We start from the raw sequence: 25,115 nt of genomic DNA on the forward strand, positions 1-25,115 counted from the left end.
ATTTTGTAATCTTGGTCAAGTTTAACTTCTTTCTGCTTCAGTTCCTCCTTCAGGAAATGGGGTGAATAATCGCAACCGCCCCGTATCTCAGAAGTAATTTGAGGCCAGCTAATTGACTCCACTGTGTGTGATGTAGTGATGGGGAAAGAGCTATAAAAATTTGAAATATCGTTCCCATAGTCCAAGTTAGAGATTAACATTGTACAACTATTCTCTAGTTAGGCCTTTGGAACACCAGTTTTAACTCTTTCAGGCTATATCTTCCTATCTTGGTGGAATTGCCCCCAGGTATCATTTGGTAGTTTGATTTTAAAATTCTAACTCAACCAGATGCAGAACATACTCCAATTCCCATTTGAGGAATTCAGAATATTCCTTGAGGTAACCAAGGATACCTGATGTAGAGCCCAAGGAATCACAGCATATGGGAGTGGCTGACTTGCTGCACTTATTCAAAACCTCCCAAGACATGTGCTAGTTAATGTGGTCCAGTCTGTATATAGATAGCCTCTGGGGCACAGAATAAAAATCTGACTCAACTATCTAAACACTTGTTATAATCCTCCCATTGCAAGGTGCACGTCTCACCCCTGTGAGGTAGACATTTTACCCCCGCCTTCCAAAGGGAGAAAGGGGGGGGGGCGGTTCTGAGAGATGGAGTAGTTGGTCTAAAACCACATCTGTGATGAATGCCAGAGGCAGGATTAGATTCCAGCTCTACTAGGATTTTTAACTCACTATGTGAACATAATCATTGATATCAGTCTATGGAAAGAAGGAAAAGAACCCTGTGCCCTAAATACTCCAATCAAATTTCACATCAAAGGAGAAACTGGGTTACAACCGATTTGATATTCTACAGGTGACCAGGATTAGTGGAACTATTCTGCCCTCTTCCTCTCCTTCTCTCTTTATAAATCAGCATCAAAGGTACCAGATAAGAATCCTCAACTTAAACAAAGGAGCCCCTTGACATTCACAGACTGAGTATGCATAAGGGCCCCTGACAGCCTCCGACACACAGTGTTACAGCAGCAGGAATTTGAATCACATGCACTGAGGCTGGGGTGTGGGACTGAATCTCACAGCTAGTGTAGGTGCCCGGCCGCCACTCGGCATTCAGACATCAATGTGGCTTCTTTGTCCCCCACTCATGACCATATACCAATTCTATGGAGAAAAATTACACTCTAGAATGACATCCCCAAATCTGAGGATTTCCAATGGTCTTGGGACATATGCCTTACAAGTATTGAGGGTTCACTGGATTGGATTTCTCTGCTTTAATTTTGCGTTAGTGGCCAGAAACTCAAGGGTGATGTTACTGCTCATAGCAGTGACTAACTCCTCTCAGATTCCTAATACATCTGTTCTCCTTCTACTTGGCTTCTGCACAGTGGTTGCATTTTTTTAAAAAACAAGCCATTTCTGATTTTTTATCATTCTATTTTGTATGTGTTTCATTGTTGCAAATGATCTCAAATCCTTTCTTAAAGTAGATCTTAAATCCCAAATAAATGTTGAAACGAGGCTTCCTAGAAAGAATCCATTATCTTAGTGCCAGGACTTGTATAATGTTACAACCACTGAAAAGAATTAAGGACGATGATTTCCAAAAGGCAACAATGAGTGTTTTTAGATAAATATATCCAAATTCGGAGGCTATCTGATGGTCGCTAAGAATTATGCTTTGAGTGACACCTAATGGTCAAGAAAGTCACTCTCCTAACTTTTCCCGGAGAACTCCGACCAGCGTTATTCAAAGCTTGGCTCTTGGACCACCTTCAGAATCATCTGGATGCTCTTAAAAAGGCAGAGAAATGCCTGGGCCCCATCCTCCCGGACGCTCTGGGTCTGGCCACGAGGGCTCTGTCTTGTTCACACCTTCCCCGGGTTCAAGAACTGCCCAGTCAGATGCACAGGCAGGGCCGTCAGACCCGCAGACACGCAGGGCCAAGTTCGCAGGGGCCGAGGCGCAGGGATGGAGGAGGCCGGGGCTCGGCAGGGGCCCCTCCTCCACCCCCGAGGGCAGGGCCCGGGAGACCGAGGGCGGCGGGACACCGAGTTCGGGGGTGCGGCCGGCTGCCCTCCTGGCAGCGGGGATGGGGGGGGGGGCGGGGCCCTCGCAGGCAGGCGCCCCTGGCGAGCTGCGGCCGCCCCGCGCGGAGAGGGGTCTCGGGGCGCGGCGCGGCCCTAACGCCTGTGCTTCGTGTCCCGCAGACGAACCCGGCGCCTGGAGCGGTCCCGCTGCCGCCGCCGCAGGTCTGCAGGAAGTAGGCGCCCCCCTCGAGGACGTCCTCTCGCCATTCTCTCCATCGCATCCAGCCCCACCCTCCGACCCTTCCCACCAGAGAAGCCCAGACCCGACTGGGGAGATCCAAAGGGAGCACGACGTTAGGAAACCAAAGGAGCTGGCGGCCGGCGGCCAGAAGAAGCAGCGCCCGGGGGCGCAGAGGGAGCGCTCGGCCAGCCCGCGGAGGGCCGCGCGGCCGAGGCTCGAGGAGGCGCCCGGCGGCCAGGGGCGGCCCGAGGCCGGCAGGCCCCCCTCGGAGGCCCGGGCGCCCGGGCGCGCGGCGGCGGACGCGGCGGACACGGCGCGGGCCGGCGGGCCGGAGGGGCCCCGAGCCGCCACCGGCCCCGAGCTCGGCCGCCGCGAAGGCCCGGGCGCGGCGCCTGGGTTCGCGGGCCCGGCAGGCGGCGGCGGCGGCGCGCGGGAGGCCGAGGGCCGGGCGGGCGCGCGCGCGGGACCCCGGCCGGGCGCGCGGCCTCCGGGGGGCGCCCCTGCGCGCAAGGCGGCGGTGGCGCCGGGGCCCTGGAAGGTGCCGGGATCCGACAAGCTGTCCGGGGTCCTCCAACCCGGCGCCTCGGCCGCGGGCAGATGAGCCCCAGCCCGCCGCCCCGCCCGGACGCCCGCCGGCCCCGCTCCGGTCCGTCTGGGGCGTTTTAATTTATTGTCACTGTCACGCGCATCGATCCGCGCGCGCCGCGGCCTGGGGCGTCCACGCGCAGACCTAACTGATCCTAAAGCCCCCGGTTCCGCTGGGGGGGCTTGGGCAGCTACGGAAGAACCAAAACAACGTGAAGAGCATCACGGAGAGACAATGCAGTGTAGCTTTAGTTTTAAAAAAAAGAAAGAAAGAAAGAAAAAATATTCCCCCACTGCATGAAGGATCTGGACGTCATCCAAACTTTCTATTCAAAAGACTGGACCGATTAAGAGCAATCACAAACTGGAATATCGCCTTAAAATTCAAACTGCACGGAGCAAGCTGAAGCTGAGACAAGATTATATCTTTTAATTGATCTAAAGAGTTGTAAATAAATCGTTCTTGACATATCTAGACAGGGGTTAAAAGGTTTCTTTGAAACATTCGGAACTGTCCGCTCATGCCGTTTCCATGGCTCACCCGAGGCACCCATCCTGGTGTGAGCAGCGACATGCCCTGCGTAGCGCAGGGTGAGTTAGAGATCTAGTGAATTCATTGGTATGATGCCATTTGTACTGCCATTTCTGCGATCAAATCATCTTTCTGTACATTTTCAGTAGTAGAGAAAAAAGGTTTTAAAAATTGTATCCTAGGGAACCGTTCGCCGTAAGTCAGAATTTTGCAGTTTAGCTCATAGATCTCAATTGGTTTTCATCTAAAATACGAGTTTTTATCATTGAAGGACCACGATTTGTTTAGCCACGATTGGCAACGCTGCAGTTCCTGTATGAAAAGGCTTTCCTATTGTCTCAGGCTAGCAGAGGTAGTAGCTTCTTTGACAGCGCTGTTGTATTTCACTTATATATTATTGTCTTTTTTAAAAACCCTCTTTCCATGACTTCATTTTCACTTTCATAGAGCAGAGACGAAGTACTTCTTCAATATTTCTCAGATTATGATGAATCCCTGATATTTAAAAAAAAAATCACTATTATGACCAATTTATTTTCATTAAAGAACATAAATCTTTTTAGCATTCCTTTCTGCTTATCTTTCTTTCCTTATTCTTTCTCCGTGTATCTCCATTTGCTTTGCTTTTCGTTCAGGTGGTGGTTGCCAAATTTTATTTCTTTAGCAAGCTCTAGATGTTTCTGTTTACCTTCATTGATCTATGGTTGATCCCCCAGTAAAATTTTAAGGCTTGCCTTTCTTCCCTGCTGTTATAAAATTTCTTTGGGGGGGGAAAAAAAAGGTATCCACTGTCGACAAAAGAACCTCCAAACCTATAGAAAAATGTTGTAAGAATTTATTTGAGCCCAATTTTTGAGAAAATACTCAGAAGCAAAGTCTCAATGGATTAAGAGAATCCCGTGGAGAGTGGCAGTTTTCCAGTTCTTGTTATTCCTTTAGAATTAAAGGAGAAACAGGAATTTATGGTCCAACCATCCTGTGTGGTTAGTTTTGGTCACAGCGCATGTGTCAGGTCTGCCATGTCGCCCCCTGAGCTTGTCAGGTTCATTACATAGCCCCTTTCCATCCACACCTTGGTACTTACTTGTAGCTACACATATTTAAGAGCTAAATGTCTCTGAGGTTAGTTTGTCTCTAGTGTGCCCTGAATGAATGAGGCTTCACTCTGCCCGTTCACCGCCCCTTACAGGAGTTCCGATGCAAAGAAACCTCGCCTCCCCGCACTCCTAGTCAAATGAGGGACGCGGGGAGATCAGCCGGGCACACAAGGCCACGCGCAATAGCCTCCCTGTGTTGACTCGTTCCCTGTCTGTAACTGCTGTGTCCCGAGCACTAGCCATTTAATTTCCATCAGGCCTGGGAGTAGTTCAGTTGTTTGACAAGAGGAAAACATGGTTGAAAGCCTCGAATAAAGTGTCTTGCAGCTTGTAAAAGCAATTTCCAAAAATGGAACCCATCCATCATCAACAAAAGCACAAACACATGTAGCAGTTTACAGTACGTTTGGTTTAATCTCAATTAGTCTTTCTCCCCTGGACTAGAAATCCAGTCTAGTTTGCCATTAATTTATTGAATCTGGTTTCGGACAATGCTTCTGTAGTGTAGCTGCACGTCCCAGTACTGTCCTCTGACATTTTCCACGTGTTACAAAAGGATTAAAAAAAATTTTTTTTTGAGATTACGCTTGCATACGCTCTAATTTGCACAGTTCACAGCTACTACTTGTGCAGTAATTGCTTTATGCAGCTGTAATCCATAACCTGTGAAGACAGCACATCATCTAAATCCCATTCCAAATAATATCTCTGTGTAGTGATAGCTGTGAATTTACCCTGTACAGCTGTATCTCTATAAATATAATTCCATGTATTAATAGTCACAGAAAGACTGTAAGTGAGCAACTATTTTTATGAAACGCACCACTATGGATAAATTAACTTTTACAGAAATCTTGTTTACTGTATGATATTCTAAAACACTGTCAAATAAAATATATATCCAAAAATCTTTTCTTTTTCCAACTATATAGGCTGCGTGTTAATTTGAGCAAATACTTACTAGCATTTAATTTTTTTAAACTGCAGTTTTCACAGATTTTTTTTGAAAAGTATACGTTTAATGCCCCAAACAGGACTTCTTTGAAGCTTGAATCTAAATGGAGCAGAATTATAAGGGGTGAAAACTGTTGACTTTTTTCGCCCAAGTAAATGGAGAGTTTTCTTATAGATAATCTGGTGGGTATTTTCCTGTCGGCCAACTGCATCATTTATGGATTGACAGTATGTTTCTGTTGCTTGCTACATTGATTGATACTGAGCCTTTTTTCAAAAAGTGATTTAAGCTATCAATCAACAATAAATTTCATCACATTTTTTCCTGAAATTTTTTTAGACAAAAATCCCAAGGAGTTTATGCAGAAGCCTAAACTGAAGGTAGTGAACAGCAGTGTAGAGGTCCTAAATGAATGGCCCAATGTACCTCTTGCCACGTACTACAATCCGCGCCTCTGGGAGAAGGGAGCGTTCTCCGTGGTCATAAGATGATGGCTACCCTGTCGTCAAGGAGATTTCAGTCCAAAGAGACAGCCTCAATCCCAGTCATGTCAAGACTAATGGCAACAGGAGGCCTAAGAGTCCAAAAAATTATTATTTTTCATTCCAATATAATTTTTAAAAAATAAAACGAATCAAATTAGAAAAAGGAAGAAGCTGACATGAAGTGTAAAATTAAGCACAAAAGTTACGACATTTGTAATAAAAATATTCTTTATGAACTAATCAGAGAATGACCAAGTGCAAGCTGAAAAAAAAAAATAAAGATTTACAAAACAATGCAGTTAACAAAACGGGGTATAACTATTAATGCACAGCTAATTACTATTCTAAAAGAAAAATCATTAAGACATCAAAAAAGATTACAAACCAGAGGCCAAAGCAATGAGGACAGGGACAGAGCAGGACTAGGGCCAAGGCAAGTGAGGCACCCGGCCAGGGCAAGGGCCTTATCATGAATCAATGTCTCCAAGGTCAGGCAGGCAAATACGGAACAGTGAGGAGAGCCAGGTGGGGACAGGGCCAAGCTGTCATTTTGTCAGGTCCAAGTCCACTGCAGAACCATCTCTCAGTTTCTCAAGAGAAGCAAAAAAAAAAAAAGAAAGAAAACGAAAAAAAAAAAGCCATTCTTTATTTGAAATGTTATGGTTTTTAAAGTATGACAAGTTTAATTCACATTTTTAAGAAACACTGAACAAAAAGACAAAACACTACAATGAACCATCTGCGGCCCAAGTCTGGCCCACAGCCCACCAATTGGCAGCTTCTGTTTTGGAACAAAAGCCAGGCTTTCCGCAGAGAAAGCCTCGCTAGCATCAGGCTCTGATTCACCTTCTAAGCCAGTGGTTCTCAACCTGTGGGTCGCGACCCCTTTGGGGGTTGAACGACCCTTTCACAGGGGTCGCCTAAGATCATTGGAAAAACACATATATAATTACATATTGTTGTTGTGATTCATCACTATGTTTTAATTATGTTCAATTTGTAACAATGAAAATACATCCTGCAAATCAGATATTTACATGACGATTCATAACAGTAGCAACATTACAGTTGTGAAGTAGCAACGAAAATAATTTTGTGGTTGGGGGTCACCACCACATGAGGAACTGTATTAAAGGGTCGCGGCATGAGGAAGGTTGAGAACCACTGCTCTAAGCAGTCGATCTTCCAGACCCTAGAGGTCATAAAGCCGTGGCCCTTGAGGGTCACGCGTGCCTGGAATAGCTTACAGCGTGTGCTCTAAGTGTGAGGTGCTCCGCCAGAAGCCAACCGCTGCTCCTGCAGTAGCGGTGAACTCGCTGTGAAGCTGAAGAAACTGCAGCTTGCAGGAGCCCTGAAGCTTGTTTTATATTTTATATTCTCTTTCTTAACGAGTCTCCCCCAAGCTGTAAGCTTGGGGCTCCCCAAAGGTGAATTTGCCCATGCCCTGTTGATACTGCTGGTTTTTTTAGGCCAAACTCACAGCAAAATCAGATGACCTAACTGCTGAGGAGTTTGGAATTAACAGAGATTTCTTTGTCAGACAACCATAGGGCCAGACAGGATGCCTGTGAAATCACCAGCGTGCTTTCCAAGTCTTAAAATAGTCAGGGTCCCACGTCTAATGGTAAGTTCTGCATTGTGTTTAGTTCATTTAAGGCACCAGATAAATGTGTGGAGATTATGATTATAACTAGCTGTAGTCATAATAGCTGTCGTTGTAAACATTTGGGTATAAACAAGGGAGCCACATCCTACAATTAAACCGGCCCCTGCTTGGGCATTTGTGGCATATCACCCAGGCAGCTCGGTGACCCGGGACCCCATGAAAGCCGGCGTCCGTCCCACCGCCATGACCAGGGGAGCTGGCCACCACAAAAGAGAGCCGTGTCTGTTTTGAAGAGTTTGATGAGATCTTTTCTGATGAAATTGTCTCTTACAGAGTGATTTCACCTGGAAGAAGCTGGGAATCTTTTGAGCAACAGAGTAACCTTGACTTTCTTTCTGAGGTGGCAGGCAAATTCTCTAAAACCCTAACAAGTTTGTGCAAAAGGAAATGAACCCCTCTCCCCCTCTGTGATTTTGTCCCAGGTCCGCTGCCTTCACGCTGAGAGACAGCCATTCCTATGGTACCCAGAGACTTTGTAGGGACCACGCAGACAGGGACAGCCCAACCGGAATCCATTTCTAGAACTATAACTTCCGTTTTTATGCATTTCAAACCTGGGGACTGCCAGTTTTCCATCCCCGCCTGCCCTATACAAGTACAGTACCCTGGACAATAGAGAAGAAAGACAGGCCTATCACCTGTCCTGCTTTTTACTCTGGTACATCACCTCAAGGTGGAGAAATCTTTAGGGCATTGAGCAAAGAGGCAATTAGAGAAGATAGCCATCCTGAGGGAGAATCGAGAGAGCAAAGTAGAGCGCACCAGTGAGAAGCATCTGAGTGGGCAATGCCTGCTTCCGTCCAGGAGCACCGGTAGGGGTCGTAGCTAAGAATTAGCGCCCACATTTATTTGAATTTTAAAATAAAGTAAGATTTTTTTCTGATTCAGTGTGTAATTTGGCTATTTGTCTAGCTATACCAACTTAGATAGTGTCTTTGCCAGTTCGATTATATGGCAGGTATCTAACAAATTAAATGAGTTAAATGTGCAACTACAAAGTTTAAATAATATATATAAATCATGCATACAAGAGAAAAGACATCCTTTGAAATACTTAAATCTGTGCTAAAAATTGGAAGATGTCAAGTTAGCAATGAAATCCAGAGTTTTATAAAATTATTGTAGGGGCTACCTGAGCTAAAAGGAGCACTCACTAGGATAAGCCTACTTAACTCCGCTTAATAAAAGTTTAAAGAGAGTGGTGAGTGTCTACTATATACAGCATTACAGGTGAACAGAGCACAGCCCCTATTCTCAAGTGGCCTATAAGCTAGTTAGGAGCCTGAGACAATTCACGCAAGAAAGAATGCAGAATGCGGAAAGTGTGGCAGAGGAATCGGGATGCTGTAGGAGTGGAAATGGTTGGATCCAGGCAGTTAGAAGTCATCCTGAAGAAGCGGCATCGTAGCTGGGGTTTGCAGGTTGGGCAGGATTTCGGAGGCAGCGGAGGGATAAGGAGAGAACAGCAGGGGTAAGGCCGGGGTTAGGGGACTTGAAGGGATGTCAGAGACACAGCACATTGTTTCTTTTGACCAAGACTGTATTGGGAGGCGGTGGATTAAACAACGGGTAGGTTCAAGCACATTACAAATGCCGTTAGCGAGCAGCGGAGAGTCATTAAAGGATTCTGAGCAGAGAAAAGATAAAACCAGCACTTGGCTGTGGGAGGAAGTCCTGGCGGTCCGGTCCAGAGGGAAGCGGCGGTGACGTGGCCGGTGCTCACATCAGTCGCGGTGAGAGGTAAGGAGACCTGAGCCCCTGGGATGGAGGGGAGAGAATGAGGGTTCTCGAGGAGGCCAAACAAACAGACCTCAGGCTGACGGGAGGCAGAGCCAGGGACCACCACGGCTTCAAGCCTGAGTGGAAAGGGAGAAATGGGAGGAGGACCAGCTCCGCAAGGACCAGGTCACTACGTTTTCTGACATGGAAAGTGTGAGGGGCTCTCAGGTCTCCCAGATGGAAATATTCATCCAGCCAATAATCATAGACTAAAGACGGAAGTGCTCCCGACAGAATGAAGCTCGGGTGAGAAACTGAGTCTATCCCTTGAGCCCTTCTGGGTCTCACTCCGGAGATTCTGATATCCTTGGTTGAGGTGGGGCCTTTTGGGAGGAGGAGGAACAGCACAGAAGAACAGCATTAGCATACAAAGGGTGCTTTGTTTCAGAAAGCAGGGATTCTGGAAAAATTTAACTTCTCTCTAAAGTCCAGGTGCCACCAGGAAAGACATGAGCCAATTTATTTTCCCAGTCCTTAACAAGAAATAAAGGTGAGCTGCCGTGGTTCAAACGCAATGGAACAGAGAAATTCACAGACAGACTACTTCAAAACAGACAATCATGTACACCATCCTCTTCAAATTTTAAAGATTAGCAGAGGTCATAAGATTTGCTGACACACCTTCCAATTATTTTTGTATTATCTGGTCATACTGGGAACACCTCGATTCTTGCTTCTTGATCTGGATTTCCAACTCCGAAAAGCACAACTTGCTTTGTACCTCAAAGCAAGCTAATGGGCTAATGGGAGCAAACGAGTAGCTATAGGATAAACACTAGGAATTATATATATGTACACACACACACACACACACACACACAGATTTGCACAGGAACACATAGATACACAGACATACCCAGAACTTCAATTTTATATTTTTTGTTGTGAAAAAATAACTTATATACTTAAAAAGTACATAAAGACATATGGATAGCTTACTCAATTTCAAAGCAGGCACATATACAATTATCATCTAGGCTGAAAACAGTGAGGAACTCATTTAAGTCTGGCACAGATTAAATGTCTGCTATATATGCATTTTAATTATTGTTGTTATTACTATTAATTGAGGGATATATAAACATTTTCAGTGGTGCTCTGGAATTCTCATTCAACAAATATTTATTAGGTGTTAGCCATTTGCCAGGCATGGTGCAAAGTGCTGAGACCATAACGGTGAACACCCCACAGAGAGCTTACAGTCTTCTAGCCATCAGGAAGCTAACTCCACAACTAGCCACACAGTTGCAGTGGTAATAAGAGCTACACGGGAGAAGTGAAGAAGCCCGAGGTGGGTCCAGCTGGGGCCGGATGGGGAGGGAGGCACAGATGGGAAAGCTTTGCCTAAGCACCTGGCTGCTGGGCTGAGAGCCGAACGAACGTGGGCAGGTGTCAGGTGGGGGAGTCTGGGCCTCAGGGAACAAGGTGACCAACCCACCCCAGTTTGCCACGGACTGGCCTTGTTTGAAAACTTGGAGTTGGTGTCCCAGCAAGCCCTCGGTCCTGAGCAAATCGGGCTGGCTTGGCCACCCTAGAGGGAAGGGCTGTGGACCAGGCTGGCAAATCTGAGGGCCGGGCAGATGCTGGTCGCCTGGAGGGCAGAGGCTGATGAGAACTTGCCAGCAGGAACCTGGTGATGCGGGGTCCAGACCTCCCAGGGCCTAATAGGGCCTCCATTTGAGAGGCAGCAGGGGCCACTGGCAGGTTTTCACTGGGCAGAACGACCTGAGGTGGTGTGGGATTCCTGCACACAACACTCCCGCCTGCAGGGGGGACCTTTATGCTCCCCACCCCCTGCCCCTCTCCCTGGACCTTTAGTCCCTCTCTCCCTTCCTCTCCATCCTCTGCAGGAGGTGGCAGCCCTCCCAGGCTCAGTTTTCCCCAAGTTCTGTCTCGGGCAGACGCCAGCCTCCCTGGGAGGACTCAGGAGGCCTTGCGGGTGAGTTGGCAACGATGCAAAAACGTTCCTGGGCAGGTGTCTGATCGGTTTGAGCCTCTTCCCAGAGCCGGGGGGGGGGGGGGGCGGGGGAGAGAGAAGGCAGGGGGGCTGAGTGGAGGCCTGAGCGGGGCTTGGCTCTGGCTCATATTTAGGGAAGGGAAGGGCAGGGTTGGAGCAATGGGGACAGAGCAGGCCTTCTGGTCCCAGCCTTCCTTGCTCAAACCCAGGAGAGACTCTCCACTGGTATCCATGGCTGAATTCTAGCTCTCTGGGTCCAGCTGGTCGGAGTTTCTTAGATTAACTTGGCATCCTCACCATAAATGTTTGCTGGAAGCATCCAAAGGCCTCTGTGGGTTTTGAACTTGGACTAGTCCAGACTCCCTCTGCCTCTCTGCTCTAATTGCGCGCGTGCACGTGCACACACACACACACACACACACACACACACGCACCACGCATCCCATTTGACCTCCTGCCCAGGCTCCTGTCAAGCAGTCATTAAGTGCCGTACTCTTGGCTGTGCTGCTCCAGTCAACCTCAGCCCCGCAGCCAGGGCCCTGACACCCAGCCCCTGGCCACTTGGATGAAGAGACTGAGCTCCCTGCAGTGGCCTCCGTGACCAAAGGCCCTCGTGGTCTGCTCTCCACCAACCTTCCCTCCAGATGAGGCAGGTCATGCACAACCAACCCAAAACGTGTTTTCGCTGTTTTTAACCTGAGTCAACAAATGCAAGCCAAGCATTTTTCTCTTTGCCATTGTCAAGGAGTTAATGGTATGAGGGCTTGGTGGGGTTTTAAGGTATAGTTGAGGATAGATCTCTTCAAACATGAGGAGTCATCTGGATGGAACACATTAAGGCTGGGCAGCCAGGGGTGATTTTGTCCTGATTACTCTGCCCGCACACGCTATTTTCTTTCTTTTTTTTATTGCAGAGAGGAAGGGAGAGGGAGAGAAATAGAAACATCAATGATGAGAGAGAATCATCATTGGCTGCCTCCTGCACGCCCCCTCCTGGGGATCAAGCCGCAACCTGTGCATGTGCCCTTGACCAGAATCGAACCCGGGACCCTTCAGTCCACAGGCCGGTGCTCTACCCACTGAGCCAAACCGGCTAGGGCTGCCAGCACACTTTCCAACAGAAGCAGTGACTTGTCGGAACCACTCCCAGAAGACTGGCTGCTGTAACAAGTAAGCCCTCCCTCAGCCCGCAGAAGGCTTACTTATCACTCAGCAGAGTTCAGCTGTTGCTGGTTGAAGACGAGCTTTTCTCTTTAGTGGTTCAGAGGCCCATGTTCTTTTCCTTCTGTGGCTCCCTCTAGCCTTGTTTCTGAAAGAGTGGTCTGGGTGCCACCCGCACTGGCACCTGAGGGAGCACGTTAGAAACGCAAGATCTCCGACCCCACCCTGGACCTCCTGACCAGCCCTGCATTGTAAGATCCCCAGGATACGGGTGACCCAGGTGCATAGAAGCTGAGGAGCTCTGCCCTAGACCCTCAGAACCCTCTGCATTCAGACAGCAAGACAGGCAAGAGGGGTGGAATGAGCACGGCCCTCTCTCTGCTTCATTAAGTCCCACCTACAAATGACAGGTCACTCCCAAGCCCTCTCCATTCGTGAGAACTAGTCCTGTGGCCACAACTGGACATAGCGGACACCGGACACGTTGTTCCTGACTGGGCAGCTGCCTGGCAGCTACCACTGGGTCCAGCTGGTATGCAACTGAGAGGACAGACTTCGGTGGACAAGCAGACATTTCCGACTCACAATAGTTTTTGTACTTTTTCCATGGGAAGAAAGATTTCCCCCCTCTCCCCTAGAAACCGCCTGGGGGTAAGATGACAGGGCAATCTTTCCAGTTTCCTTTGGAGTTTTTCTGTGGGTTCCCGCCCCCAGCGTTACTGGGGAATAATTGACAAATAAATTATGTATATTTACAGTGTACAATGTGATGATTTGATGTTCATATCCTTTGTGAAAGGATTCAGGCTAATGAACACATCTATCGCCTCACGTACTTAACTGTTCGTGTGCGTGGTGAGGACTGCTTCCAGCAAATTTCAAGGATACACAGGGTATTATGAACCACAGCCACCAGCAGCTCCCTTTGTGAAGCTGGCCCGCCTTCTCCACCTTCACAAAGGAGGCCGCAGGGTCACTGTAGTTAATAATACGGTATCGGATCCCTGAAGTTTGCTCGGAGAAGATCTGTGTCCTCACCACACACACCTCCTCAGAGAGCAAGCAGTTAAAGGGAGACACTGTTTTGACAGCAAACACCAGGCCCTATCCCAAGGCCAGCACCAGGCCCTGCACCACATGTGTGGGCAGAGGAGAAATAAGCAGGACTCTATTAACAGAAAACTTTTTAAAAAATACATTTTTATTGATTTCAGACAGGAAGGGAGAGGGAGAGATCGAGAGAAACATCAGTGATGAGAGAGAATCATTGATCTGCTGCCTCCTGCACGCCCCACACCGGGGATCGAGCCCACAACCCAGGCATGTGCCCTGACCGGGAATCGAACAGTGACCTCCTGGTTCACAGGTGGACGCGCAGCCACTGAGCCACGCCGGCTGGGCTAACAGGAAACTTTTGATGGTGAGACTCCCGAAGTCAAATATGCAGGCTCTGAACAAGTGCAGAAGTCGCACTGAAGGGATTGTAAGAGGAGAACATTTGGTCCCGGTCAGCAGCAGTAACAAATAGTGAGGAAATCAGCATTTGATTAGCATGAGCTGTGTGTCCAACACTTTCACATAGGCTGTCCAGTTTTACCCTCCAAAACACTGCTTTGGTTAAGGTCGCGCTATCTCATTCCAAGACGTATTGTAAAGCTACACAGAATGCCTCATCCTTGGCACAATTACCATTTTTGACTGGAGAATTCTTTGCTGTGGGAGACCGTCCTGCGCATGGTAGGATGCCACCTACCAATTATGACGATCAAAACCATCTCCAGACATTGGCAGATACCCCGCAGGGTGGGAGGAGACAACATTGTCTCCAGCTGAAAACCACTGAGCTGTGAGGTATTGGCAAATGACAGAGACATAGATCAATGGAACAGAATAGACAGCAACAATTCCATACATATACAGTCAATTCATTTTCAACAAAGGCTCAATGGCAATTCCAAGGAGACAGAATAGTCCTTTTAACAATTGGATAATCACATGCAAAAAAATAAAATAAAGTACCTTCATGCATACCTCACATTGTGCATGCATGCCTCAGAGATGTCGCAAGTTTGGTACCAGGCCACTGCCATAAAATGAATATTGCAATAAGGCAAGTCACATGAATTACTTGGTTTCCCGGTGCATATAAAAGTTATGTTTATACTATAATGTATTGTGTACAATAGCATTCCGTCTAATTAAAAATACTTTATTGCTAAAAAAAAATATTATCGATCATCTGAGCCTTCAGCAAGTCATCATCTTTTGCTGGTAGAGAGTCTTATCTTCCATTTGTGAAAAACACAATATCTGCAAAACACAACAAAGCAAAGCACAGTAGGAGGGGGTGTGCCTGATCCCGTTGTCAGATTCCACTGACTGATCGTGCTGATCCGTTCAACTCAGTTCAGCTCTGTCCTTCTGACTTCCTGCCTTCTGGACCTGGCCTGGCTTAAATCCACGACCACATTCCCTCCTTTGCACCTTGCCCCTCTCTGCTCTATGCATTCACTTCCCTAAACCACAACCCTGGTTCCATCCAGCTCTCTGCCTATGCCTCCCTGCCTCCACACGTGTTGACTCTGCTCAGAAAAGAACACCCAACCATGCCGACTGATCTCTTTGAATTCATGACCCCTGACCTCAGGTGGGCCTTGCATGTGCCCAGCAAACAGACAGGCATTTTCTGGTCCGTTCCCGGGGATCAATCCATTCCCATCCCATTCTCATGGGTGATTATTTCATGCCTTCTCATTACCCCTCTCATCACTAACACCTCCTCACTAGCCCCCACTCATCTTCGCTCCCAGCAGATGACTTCGCTTCTGCTTCCCTGACAGTGTGGGAATTCCCACCACCATAGTTTCCAAGGCCTTGACTCGCATTAAAAAATGCATCCCTGCCCGGCAGCATGGCTCGGCGGTTGAGCGTCGACCTGTGAACCAAGGTTTTCTCTCATCAGCTGATCAATGGATTTCTCTCCTCGTCATGTTTCTATCTCTCTCTTCCTCTCCCTACCTCTCTGAAACCAATAAAAATATCTTCAATGCATTCCGCATTATGTCTCAGCACACACACATGCACCCACATACATAATTTAAACAAAGGTTTCACAAAATAGCACGTATCCTTTAACATGCTCTGATGGTTTTCCGTTCTGCAGTATTCCATTTTCTAAGATGGGGATAAGACCCACGGATGAGTATAGCGATCCCCTGCCCCCACCCCTGACCCCGGGCAGTTCGCCTCGAAGACCAGTCCTCTCCACGGTCGGGCACCTTCCAGGCTTGGATTGCTGTGCGTTTGCCGTTGTTCTTCTAGGTGAGGCTGCTGAGGGCATCTTCCGTGCTGCCTGGAAAGAGAACCGTCCGCCTTAGCAGCTAGGAGAGCTGCGGCCCGGCTGGCGTGTTCTTGTGAAAGCGAAGTGGCTGGCGGTGAGTGTGCCTGACTGGGAGCCAGCGCCCGGCTCGCAGCTGAGCCACAGCCACACCATGGGGCTGATGTCACCGTTTTCCGCAGGAGGGTTCGTACGCCTCAAAGACTCTACAACAGCGGTTCCCAAACTTATTTGGCCTACCGCCCCCTTTCCAGAAAAAATATTACTCAGCGCCCCCTGGAAATTAATTTTTTTTACATTTTAATAGCAATTAAACAGAAAGATATATGTATTAATGTTTCTACCTTTTTCGTAAAATATAGTAAAGAAAGGTGTAAATTAGAAACATTGAAGTTTGAAATTATGAAACTATTTACTGAACTCAGAATAGAAAGGTAAATGCAAAAAAAGTTAAAACAAATGCACGCCTGGATCCGCCCCCCTGGATCGTGCAGCGCCCACCAGGGGGCGGTAGCGCCCACTTTGGGAATCACTGCTCTACAATAGCCCAACACCTGCTGCCGCTAATCTTTCATTATGGTCATCGCTCAGATGTCTAAATGGTCTCTGAGACGCTGGCATTCGGTGCTTGAATCTCTGATTGTAAAGTGTTTCCCAAAAAAATCACTAAAACATTAGCCAACTTACATGGTTCCAAATGGCATAATTCGTGAAGCTAATGAAAAATTACGGCAAAGCACTGTTCCTAGAGTGCAAACTAATCAGCGAAGCCCAGAAAAGCCGATGTTGATGAAGTGCCATTAGGTTTCGGCATGAAATGCCACCTGCGGGAAAATCTGGGTCTCATTTGCCACTTTGCAAGTAGTTTTCTATTTATTTGAACGTGAAATGAATCCAAAGGGTGGTAGAGGATAAAGATGCTGCCCCTTCAAAATTGATTTTATTTTAAATGTATTTGCCCTTTTTTAAATCATGTGGTTCAAGAGAAATCTTTTTTTTTCACCAATAAACCCTTCTTTTTAAAAAAACAACAACATTTTTTAAATGTATTTTTATTGATTTCAGAAAGGAAGGGAGAGAGAAGAGAGAGAGGGAGAGAGAGAGAGAGAGAGAGATCAATGATGAGAGAGAATCATTGATCAGCTGCCTCCTGGGGATCGAGCCCACAACCCAGGCATGTGCCCTTGACCAGAATCGAACCTGGGACCCTTCAGTCCACAGGCCAATGCTCTATCCACTGAGCCAAACCAGCTAGGGCTCAATAAACCCTTCTTAAGTTTTCTCTCAGAAATGCAACCTGAAGGGGGGAAATGCCCAGCAACCTTGCTGCCTCCACCCCACCACTCTGCCTGGGGTTTAAGGTGCCAGGAAAGGAAGGTGCTGGGAGACAAAGAACTCAGAGAGAGACCAAGAGTGACGAAGGGTTCCAGAGCTTTCTTTTTCTCTCTCCTCTCCTTTTTGGCCCCCATTCTCCTCACCTTCCCTGTGGGCTGTGCCCTCTTTATGTGATTTTTCCTAAGGTCAGGTGACCTCCTCTCTCTTCCCTTTTGTGTCCATTAAAACATTCCTGCCTTGGGTCTCCCTCTGGTAGGATAATAGGTAAGTTTAGTGGATTTCTCTATTCAGGTAACACTTTTTGTCACCACGAGGAAGCAACAGCCAAGTCCATCGTGTAGGAAATTCTACAGGACAAATGGCCGTTTTTTTTGCCACCACGTGAGTAGCATGGCTGTGGGGGGAGTAAAGGTGTGTTGGGGAGAGAGGAGGAGGAGCTTATAAAATAAGAGACAAAGGACACGTTCATCAGATACTTTCAAAGTAAAATGGATCTCCAATTACCCATCACCCAGCTTCAACATTTATCAATATTTTGTTCTTTGGCTTCAATTATCCACTCCACTGATGTTTGTTTGTTTGTTTGTTTTGTGAAGAATTTTGAAACAAATCCCAGCGTTCACATTATTTCATCTATAACTAGTTCAGTATGTATCTCTTACAGAAACATACTTTGGCAAGAAGACTTCACCTTCAGCGAGGGTCTCCACTGGGGTATCTCTGTGACTGAAGGAGGGTTTGCTCTAAGGACATTATTGACATTTATAAAAAGCATGTTGCTCCTCTATACAAACCCACAGGATAAATTCCTTCTGGGCTTGGCTTAGGAAAAACACAATCTCAACAAAATCCTGAAAATTCAGTGCATAATTATTATTTTTTTCATACAAGATGTGCTAGGAGCTCGGAGACAAACCCCAAGGCCAATCATGGCACATGTCTGCACACTACAATATGAAGGTTTGTATTAACGTCATTTCCAACCCTAATCTGTCCCTCTCCTTGTTCCTTTCTCTTTCTCATCTACTTTAAATCCGTGTTACCTTATTGTATTTGTGTATCCCTGTCAGCAGAGATGTGCTGGTGAATGATTCATAACTGGTTCTCTGAAAAAATGCATATACATAGATAGACAGATACATACATATAATTATTACAAATTTTGCTATTGTGAATGTTTAATGTACAATAAGCAAATATCAATAAAATACACAATGCTCGTTATTATAAATTTTATGCAGCCAATTAATTCTCATAGAATGTTTTTGTTGATTTTTGCCCAACTCTTTATCCATAGCTAACCTATGGTTGAAATCAACAATCAAGAATAGTTCAGCCCAGCCAGTGTGGCTCAGTGGTTGAACTTCAACCTATGAACCAGGAGGTAATGGTTCAATTCCCAGTCAGGGCACATACCTGGGTTGTGAGCTCGATCCCCAGCATGGGGCATACAGGGGGCAGTCATCAATGATTCTCTCTCATCACTGATGTTTCTAACTCTCCTTTCCTCTCTTAAATCAATAAAAATTTAAAAAAGAATAGATCAGACATGAATGTTGGTTATTTTTATTTACTTTAACAAGGAAGGTGAAAGTGAAACAACAAAGACCTATGTCATATGTTAGAACTTCACTCATTCCTCAGTGATGTGAGCACATTCTTTGCCAAATTGGTTAATTGTTTTCAAGTCCTGGAAGTATATTTCCTCATTCTTTGCGCTATTCAAAACATAACTGCTATATACATCACATATTTTTAAGTTTATTCTGCACTGTTAACGTTCTATTTATCATTTCATAAAGTCTAGAGACAATCGATAAAGCAATAAATACGGCCTTGATTTGTAGTGTTTGCATATTTGCATGATGTAAATATTCCCACTAGGGCCAATTTCAAGATACCAACATGAGGCTGCTCAAAGTGGGTTTAGGAAAATGTGCAGTAAGAATCATTCTGTAGCATTTTCCCACACAGATACAACAGGTATAAATGACCTCAACAGAAAAAATAATAGCGAAGCCCTGTCTGGCATGCTCAGTGGTTAGAGCGTCAGCCTGAGAACCTGAGAAGGTCTTGAGTTCGATTTGGTCAGGCGCAGGTACCTGAGTTGCAGGTTCCCTGCTCCAGTTGGGGCACGTGAGGGAGGCAACCAATTGATGTGTTTCTCTCGCATTGATGTTTTCCTCTCTCTTTCCTCTCTCCTCCTTCCCCCTCCGTTCCAATCTCTGTAAAATCAATAGAAGGGGGGAAATCCTCCAGTGAGGATTAACAAAAGATAATAATAATAGTAAAACATAATTAGGAAGTGATGAATATGAGTATTTATTACCTTTGTTTTTAATATACTTTATTTAATTGTAAGTTAATATAATTTAATTTTTAATAATGGCTGTATTTAACCAATGACTTACAAGATTCCTGGAAGTTTAACAATAAATGTCTTATAAAGCTGTACAAAATAACTCCAGCAAACCCCTGGAGCCCCCTAAAATAATTTCAGAATCCGTTGGGGTATGAAAACTGAATAGATCAACACACTTGTGGGGATTTCTCTTCTGCTAGGATTATGGATGGCTATTATGAAAATCCCTCCCTGAGAATACTAGATCCTGGATTCCTTATGACACATATACTTTTTAAAGTACAGCTGAATCATTTACAGTAGCCAAGACATGTAAATAACCCAAGTGTCCATCAATGGATGAATGGGTAAAGAAAATGTCACACACACACACACACACACACACACACACACACACACACACGGGAATATTACTCAGCTACATAAAAGAAGGAAATCCTGATGGAACTTGAAGGCATTATGCTAAGGGAAATAAGTCAGACAGGTAAAGACAAATACTGCATGATCCCATTTATATGTGGAATCTAACAATGACCAAACTCATAGAAACAGAGATGAGCTTGTGGTTGCCAGGGGCAGGGGAAAGGGGACTTGTACTCCAAGAAGACAGAGGAAACAACCAAGACGAGGGAGCTCTGCACCCACAGGACCTGCACAAAGGGAGGCTATGCTTCAGAAGACAAGACAGAGCGAGGAAGGACTGTGAGCAAAGACACTGGTAAACATGGAAGTAAATATAAACACTAACTGTACAAAATAACAACAGTTTCTAATTTTTAAGATTAAAAAAGGCTTTGAAACACTTAACAATGGCTTGGAAAGAAGGAGAGGGGGCTCTGAGTTAAAGAATCAAATGTCCTGCCCTAACCGGTTTGGCTCAGTGGATAGAGCGTCGGCCTGCGGACTCAAGGGTCCCAGGTTTGATTCTGGTCAAGGGCATGTACCTTGGTTGCGGGCACATCCCCAGTAGGAGGTGTGCAGGAGGCAACTGATCGATGTTTCTCTCTCATCGATGTTTCTAACTCTCTAGCCCTCTCCCTTCATCTCTGTAAAAAATCAATAAAATATATATTTTTTTAAAAAAGAATCAAATGTCCTTAATGTCTTATAAAAAAAGGAATTAAGATATGATTAGGGAGAAACCAAGATGGTGGCATAGGTAAACACCGGAGATTGCTGCCTCGCACAACCACTTCAAAAATACAGCTAAAAGACGGAACGGACATCACCCAGAACCACAGGAAGGCTGTCTGAGGGGAAATTCTACAACTAAAAGGAAAGAGAAAAGCATACCGAGACTCAGAGGAGGCGCGGTGCGGAAGTAAAATACAAAGGTGTGGAGGTGCATGCGGAGTGGGCTGGCGGCTGAGGGCGAGGTTGTCTATTTCAATCGGGAGGGAGTCTCAGGCTCTGAGCTCCAGTTCTGGGCGAGTCTCTGGGGACCCAGACTCAAACGGGAGAAGCGGGACTGTCTGGCAGCGGTCGGAACTTGAGGGAAGCTTTCTCTCCGAGGTACTTGCAGCGGTTACTGGGACACTGAGAGGCAGAGGCTCTGGAGACGGGACTGAGAGCAGCCATAACTGCTCACTCCGCCCGCCCTGTAGATCCCCTGGGACCCGCCTCGCCCAAGCCTTGCACAGAGGCATTTGCTGGATAGCCTCAGGCAAAGGCTAGATTAGCACCTCCCTAGAGATCAGGACAGAAGTTCTCCCACTGCAGACACAGCTGATTCTCAAAGCCAATTGGACTGGAGGTCAAATCCCCCCCAGTGTTACCTACAACAATCAAGGCTTAACTACAACAAGACTGCGCACAAAGACCACTAGGGGGTGCACCAAGAAAGCATAAAAAATGCGGAGACAAAGAAACAGGACACAAATGACAGAAATGGAGGAAAGCAAAATGCTGGATATAGAGTTCAAAACCACACTTTTAAGGTCTCTCAAGAACTGTCTAGAAGCCACTGATAAATTTAGTAAGGACCTCGAAAAGACTGGTGAGACCGCCAATAAATATAGTGAGATCCTAAAGAAATCTAATGAGACCCTCAATGTTGTGATAAAGAACCAACTAGAAATTAAGCATACACTGACTGAAATAAAGAATATTATACAGACTCCCAACAGCAGACCAGAGGGTCGCAAGAATCAAGTCAACGATTTGAAATACGAAGAAGCAAAAAACACCCAACCAGAAAGGCAAAATGAAAAAAGAATCCAAAAATCTGAAGATCGCCGAAACCGGTTTGGCTCAGTGGGTAGAGCGTCGGCCTGTGGACTGAAAGGTCCCAGGTTCGATTCCGGTCAAGGGCACGTACCTGGGTTGCGGGCACATCCCCAATAGGAGATGTGCAGGAGGCAGCTGATCGATGTTTCTCTCTCATGGATGTTTCTAACTCTATATCTCTCTCCCTTCCTCTCCGTAAAAAATCAATAAAAAAATATATTAACAAAAATCTGAAGATAGTGTAAGGAGCCTCTGGGACAGCTTCAAGCATACCAACATCCGAATTATAAGGGTGCCAGAAGATGAGAGAGAGCAAGATATTGAAAACCTATTTGAAGAAATAATGACAGAAAACTTCCCCTACCTGGTGAAAGAAATAGACTTACAAGTCCAGGAAGCACAGAGAACCCCAAACAAAAGGAATCCAAAGAGGACCACACCAAGACACATCATAATTAAAATGCCAAGAGCAAAAGACAAAGAGAGAACCTTAAAAGCAGCAAGAGAAAGAAACTCAGTTACCTACAAGGGAGTACCCATACGACTGTCAGCTGATTTCTCAACAGAAACTTTGCAGGCCAGAAGGGAGTGGCAAGAAAAATTCAAAGTGATGAATGCCAAGAACCTACAACCAAGATTACTTTATCCAGCAAAGCTATCATTCAGAATCAAAGGTCAGATAAAGAGCTTCACAGATAAGGAAAAGCTAAAGGAGTTCATCACCACCAAACCAGTATTATATGAAATGCTGAAAGGTATCCTTTAAGAAGAGGAAGAAGAAGAAAAAGGTAAAGATACAAATTATGAACAACAAATATGCATCTATCAACAAGTGAATCTAAGAATCAAGTGAATAAATAATCTGATGAACAGAATGAACTGGTGATTATAATAGAATCAGGAACATAGAAAGGGAATGGACTGACTATTCTTGGCGGGGAAACGGGTGTGGGAGATACAGGAAGAGACTGGACAAAAATCGTGCACCTATGGATGAGGACAGTGGGTGGGGAGTGAGGGCGGAGGGTGGGGTGGGAACTGGGAGAAGGGGAGCTATGGGGGGAAAAAGAGGAACAAATGTAATAATCTGAACAATAAAGATTTAATTTAAAAAGATATGATTAAATCTATACTTTGATAAGTTAAGTATACGTGTTAAAGTATCAAGACCAACACTAAAAAAATAGAAATAGAGGGTATAACCTCCCAACCAGGAAAGAGGGAGAAATGAAACAAATAAAGTAAGCAAGCCAGCAAAGAAAGGAAATCCACTCACAAGATGGGAAGGGAGATGAGGAAAAGTACCTGTGTGTTAAATGGTGAAACTGAGGACAGTCACCAGGAGGAAGAGACTGACTTGGGGTATCTGATACTCATGGACACCCATCCCTCTGCCCCCTTAAGGCAGGCTGTCTCCATGCTCTTTAGCCACCTGGTAGGTGGGGGGGCAGGTGGGAGCGAAGGGGGGCAGACAGAGGGCCTAAGCTCTCTAGACACTCTTCCTCTGAGAAGAGGGAGGCTCTGCCCTGTGAGTTCCAAATCCATAGACGTCCAGGATCTCCTGAGCAGCTGTGGCTCAGTCCGATGCGCCCTCTCCCAGCTGCCTCCCCGAAGTCTTTGTGGAGTCACAGCACAGTGACTGAAGTGTCTGTCCACAGCCCAGGCTCCTGGGGCGCCATAACGATGAAGTGGATGGGCTAGACAGAGTTGCGTGGCCCGAAGGCCAATCCCTGCCCACACCTTTATGCAAACTCAGGACACAGCTATCACCTCTGCATTGATTTTCCTCATCTGTGCGAACGAGGAGGTTGAACCAGACAATTGGCCCGGTCCTCTATATCTCTAATATCCCTTGATTATGCTCTTCATTAAATATGCATCAGATACATTCCATTGTAAGCTTTATTTGCTGGTAATAGTAAACTCTGTGCTTTGTGCGTAGCCCTTATAACCTGCTTGTAGAACATGTTCATACAGAACACGATAGCAATATTCTCTCTAATAGCCTTGAATTCAGTTATTGCCTGTCTTCATATCTCTCTTCCAGGACCTCAAGTGAGATCTTTAAAAAATAAAAAAATAAAAACCAAAGAGTGAAAAACCCACAGCGACTCTGCTTTACTTTGATCTGCCTCCTTGTGCCTTTCCTCATGTGTTCAGGTGCATCCGAACTGTTGAGTTGGCTCAAATCTCTTTTAAAAAATATGTTTTTATTGATTTGAGAGAGAGAGAGAGGAGGGGATAGGGAGAGAGGAATGTCTATGAGAGAGAAACATCAATTGGCTGCCTCCTGCAAGCCCCCTACTGGGGATTGAGCACAACCCAGGCATGTGCCCTGAGAATTGAACTGGTGACCTCTCAATGCATAGGACGATGCTCAACCAACTGAGCCACACTGACCAGGGCTGGTTGGCTCAAACCTTAAGTCCTCCTCTCCAGGGACTTAATGGACCTTTATCTGCCTGGATTTAGAAGCCAAGTCCTACTGACAATGCACTATTAAGAGTTCCAAAAATGACCTTTAAGTAGCTAAATTAAATGGTCGCTGTCCACCAGGATTCTCCTTGATTTAAGTGATGCTTTGGATGCGATCTATCACAGAAAATTGCTTCACTAACTGTCCTCATTAAACTTTCAAGGTTCTGCACTCTGGTCTCTGATGTGTTCATTCCTGTCCATACCTTTCCCTCAGACAGGTTTAGGGCCCATCATTCTCGTGCGGAGGGCACCCCAAAGCCTAATACTCCTAGTTATTCTCTTTCCTTAATACTTCTCAGGCCCAAATGTATCCACCGGCTTCATTAGAACAACAGTTGAGAAATGGAGCCTCCTCCTGAATGACCATCCACACCTCCACCCATCACCACCAGCCCCTTCCTTGTCTCCAACGTTGTGTTCAGGTGGATGGTCCAGATGCCACAACGTCAGAGTCCAAGACCAGGATGCCAACTTCTTGCCCCCACCATATTGGATTTATTCCCCAAATCTGCAAGAATATTCTCTCTCCTTTAAGGTCTTAGTGGTTCACAAAATTCTCACCTCAGTCTGACCACTGCCACCTTGTGTAATCTCAGTGAAACCACTCAGTGGTCAGGCCTATCATGGTACCCCTGGCCACTTCACATCACTATGCCAAGCCCATTTCATTCTTGTAATACTTCCAAGAGGGTCTATATTCAGCTGGTTAGCACCAGTAAGTTTTAATGAGCAAGTTACTATCTATATCAATTCTCCTTGATCTAGGCCTATACCACACCAGTTGTGAAATGTATTAAATATGGTCTGGAGGTAGCTGCCACTCACAATTTATAAATGAAGAGACTGAGGCTCTGAGTTACTTGGGAAGAGAGTAGGGCT

The 25,115-nt window shown here is 46.0% G+C and overlaps 1 protein-coding gene across 9 annotated transcripts in view; it reads left to right on the forward strand.

Annotated features, from left to right (window-relative positions):
- Positions 1-5,422, forward strand: part of MAGI2 (membrane associated guanylate kinase, WW and PDZ domain containing 2) — a 1,174,807-nt gene extending 1,169,385 nt beyond the window's left edge. For 6 of the 9 annotated variants that reach the window (XM_059712711.1, XM_059712714.1, XM_059712712.1 and 3 more), the window contains one exon: positions 2,221-5,422. In XM_059712711.1, the coding sequence (XP_059568694.1) occupies positions 2,221-2,882 (662 nt within the window). In that variant the 3' untranslated portion in view covers positions 2,883-5,422. The remainder of the gene's footprint in view (positions 1-2,220) is intronic. The other 3 variants (XM_059712718.1, XM_059712720.1, XM_059712719.1) reach the window with 1 other exon arrangement.
- The last annotated feature ends 19,693 nt before the right edge of the window (positions 5,423-25,115 follow it).

This window comes from Myotis daubentonii, chromosome 10, assembly GCF_963259705.1.
Source record: "Myotis daubentonii chromosome 10, mMyoDau2.1, whole genome shotgun sequence".
Taxonomy (NCBI): domain Eukaryota; kingdom Metazoa; phylum Chordata; class Mammalia; order Chiroptera; family Vespertilionidae; genus Myotis; species Myotis daubentonii.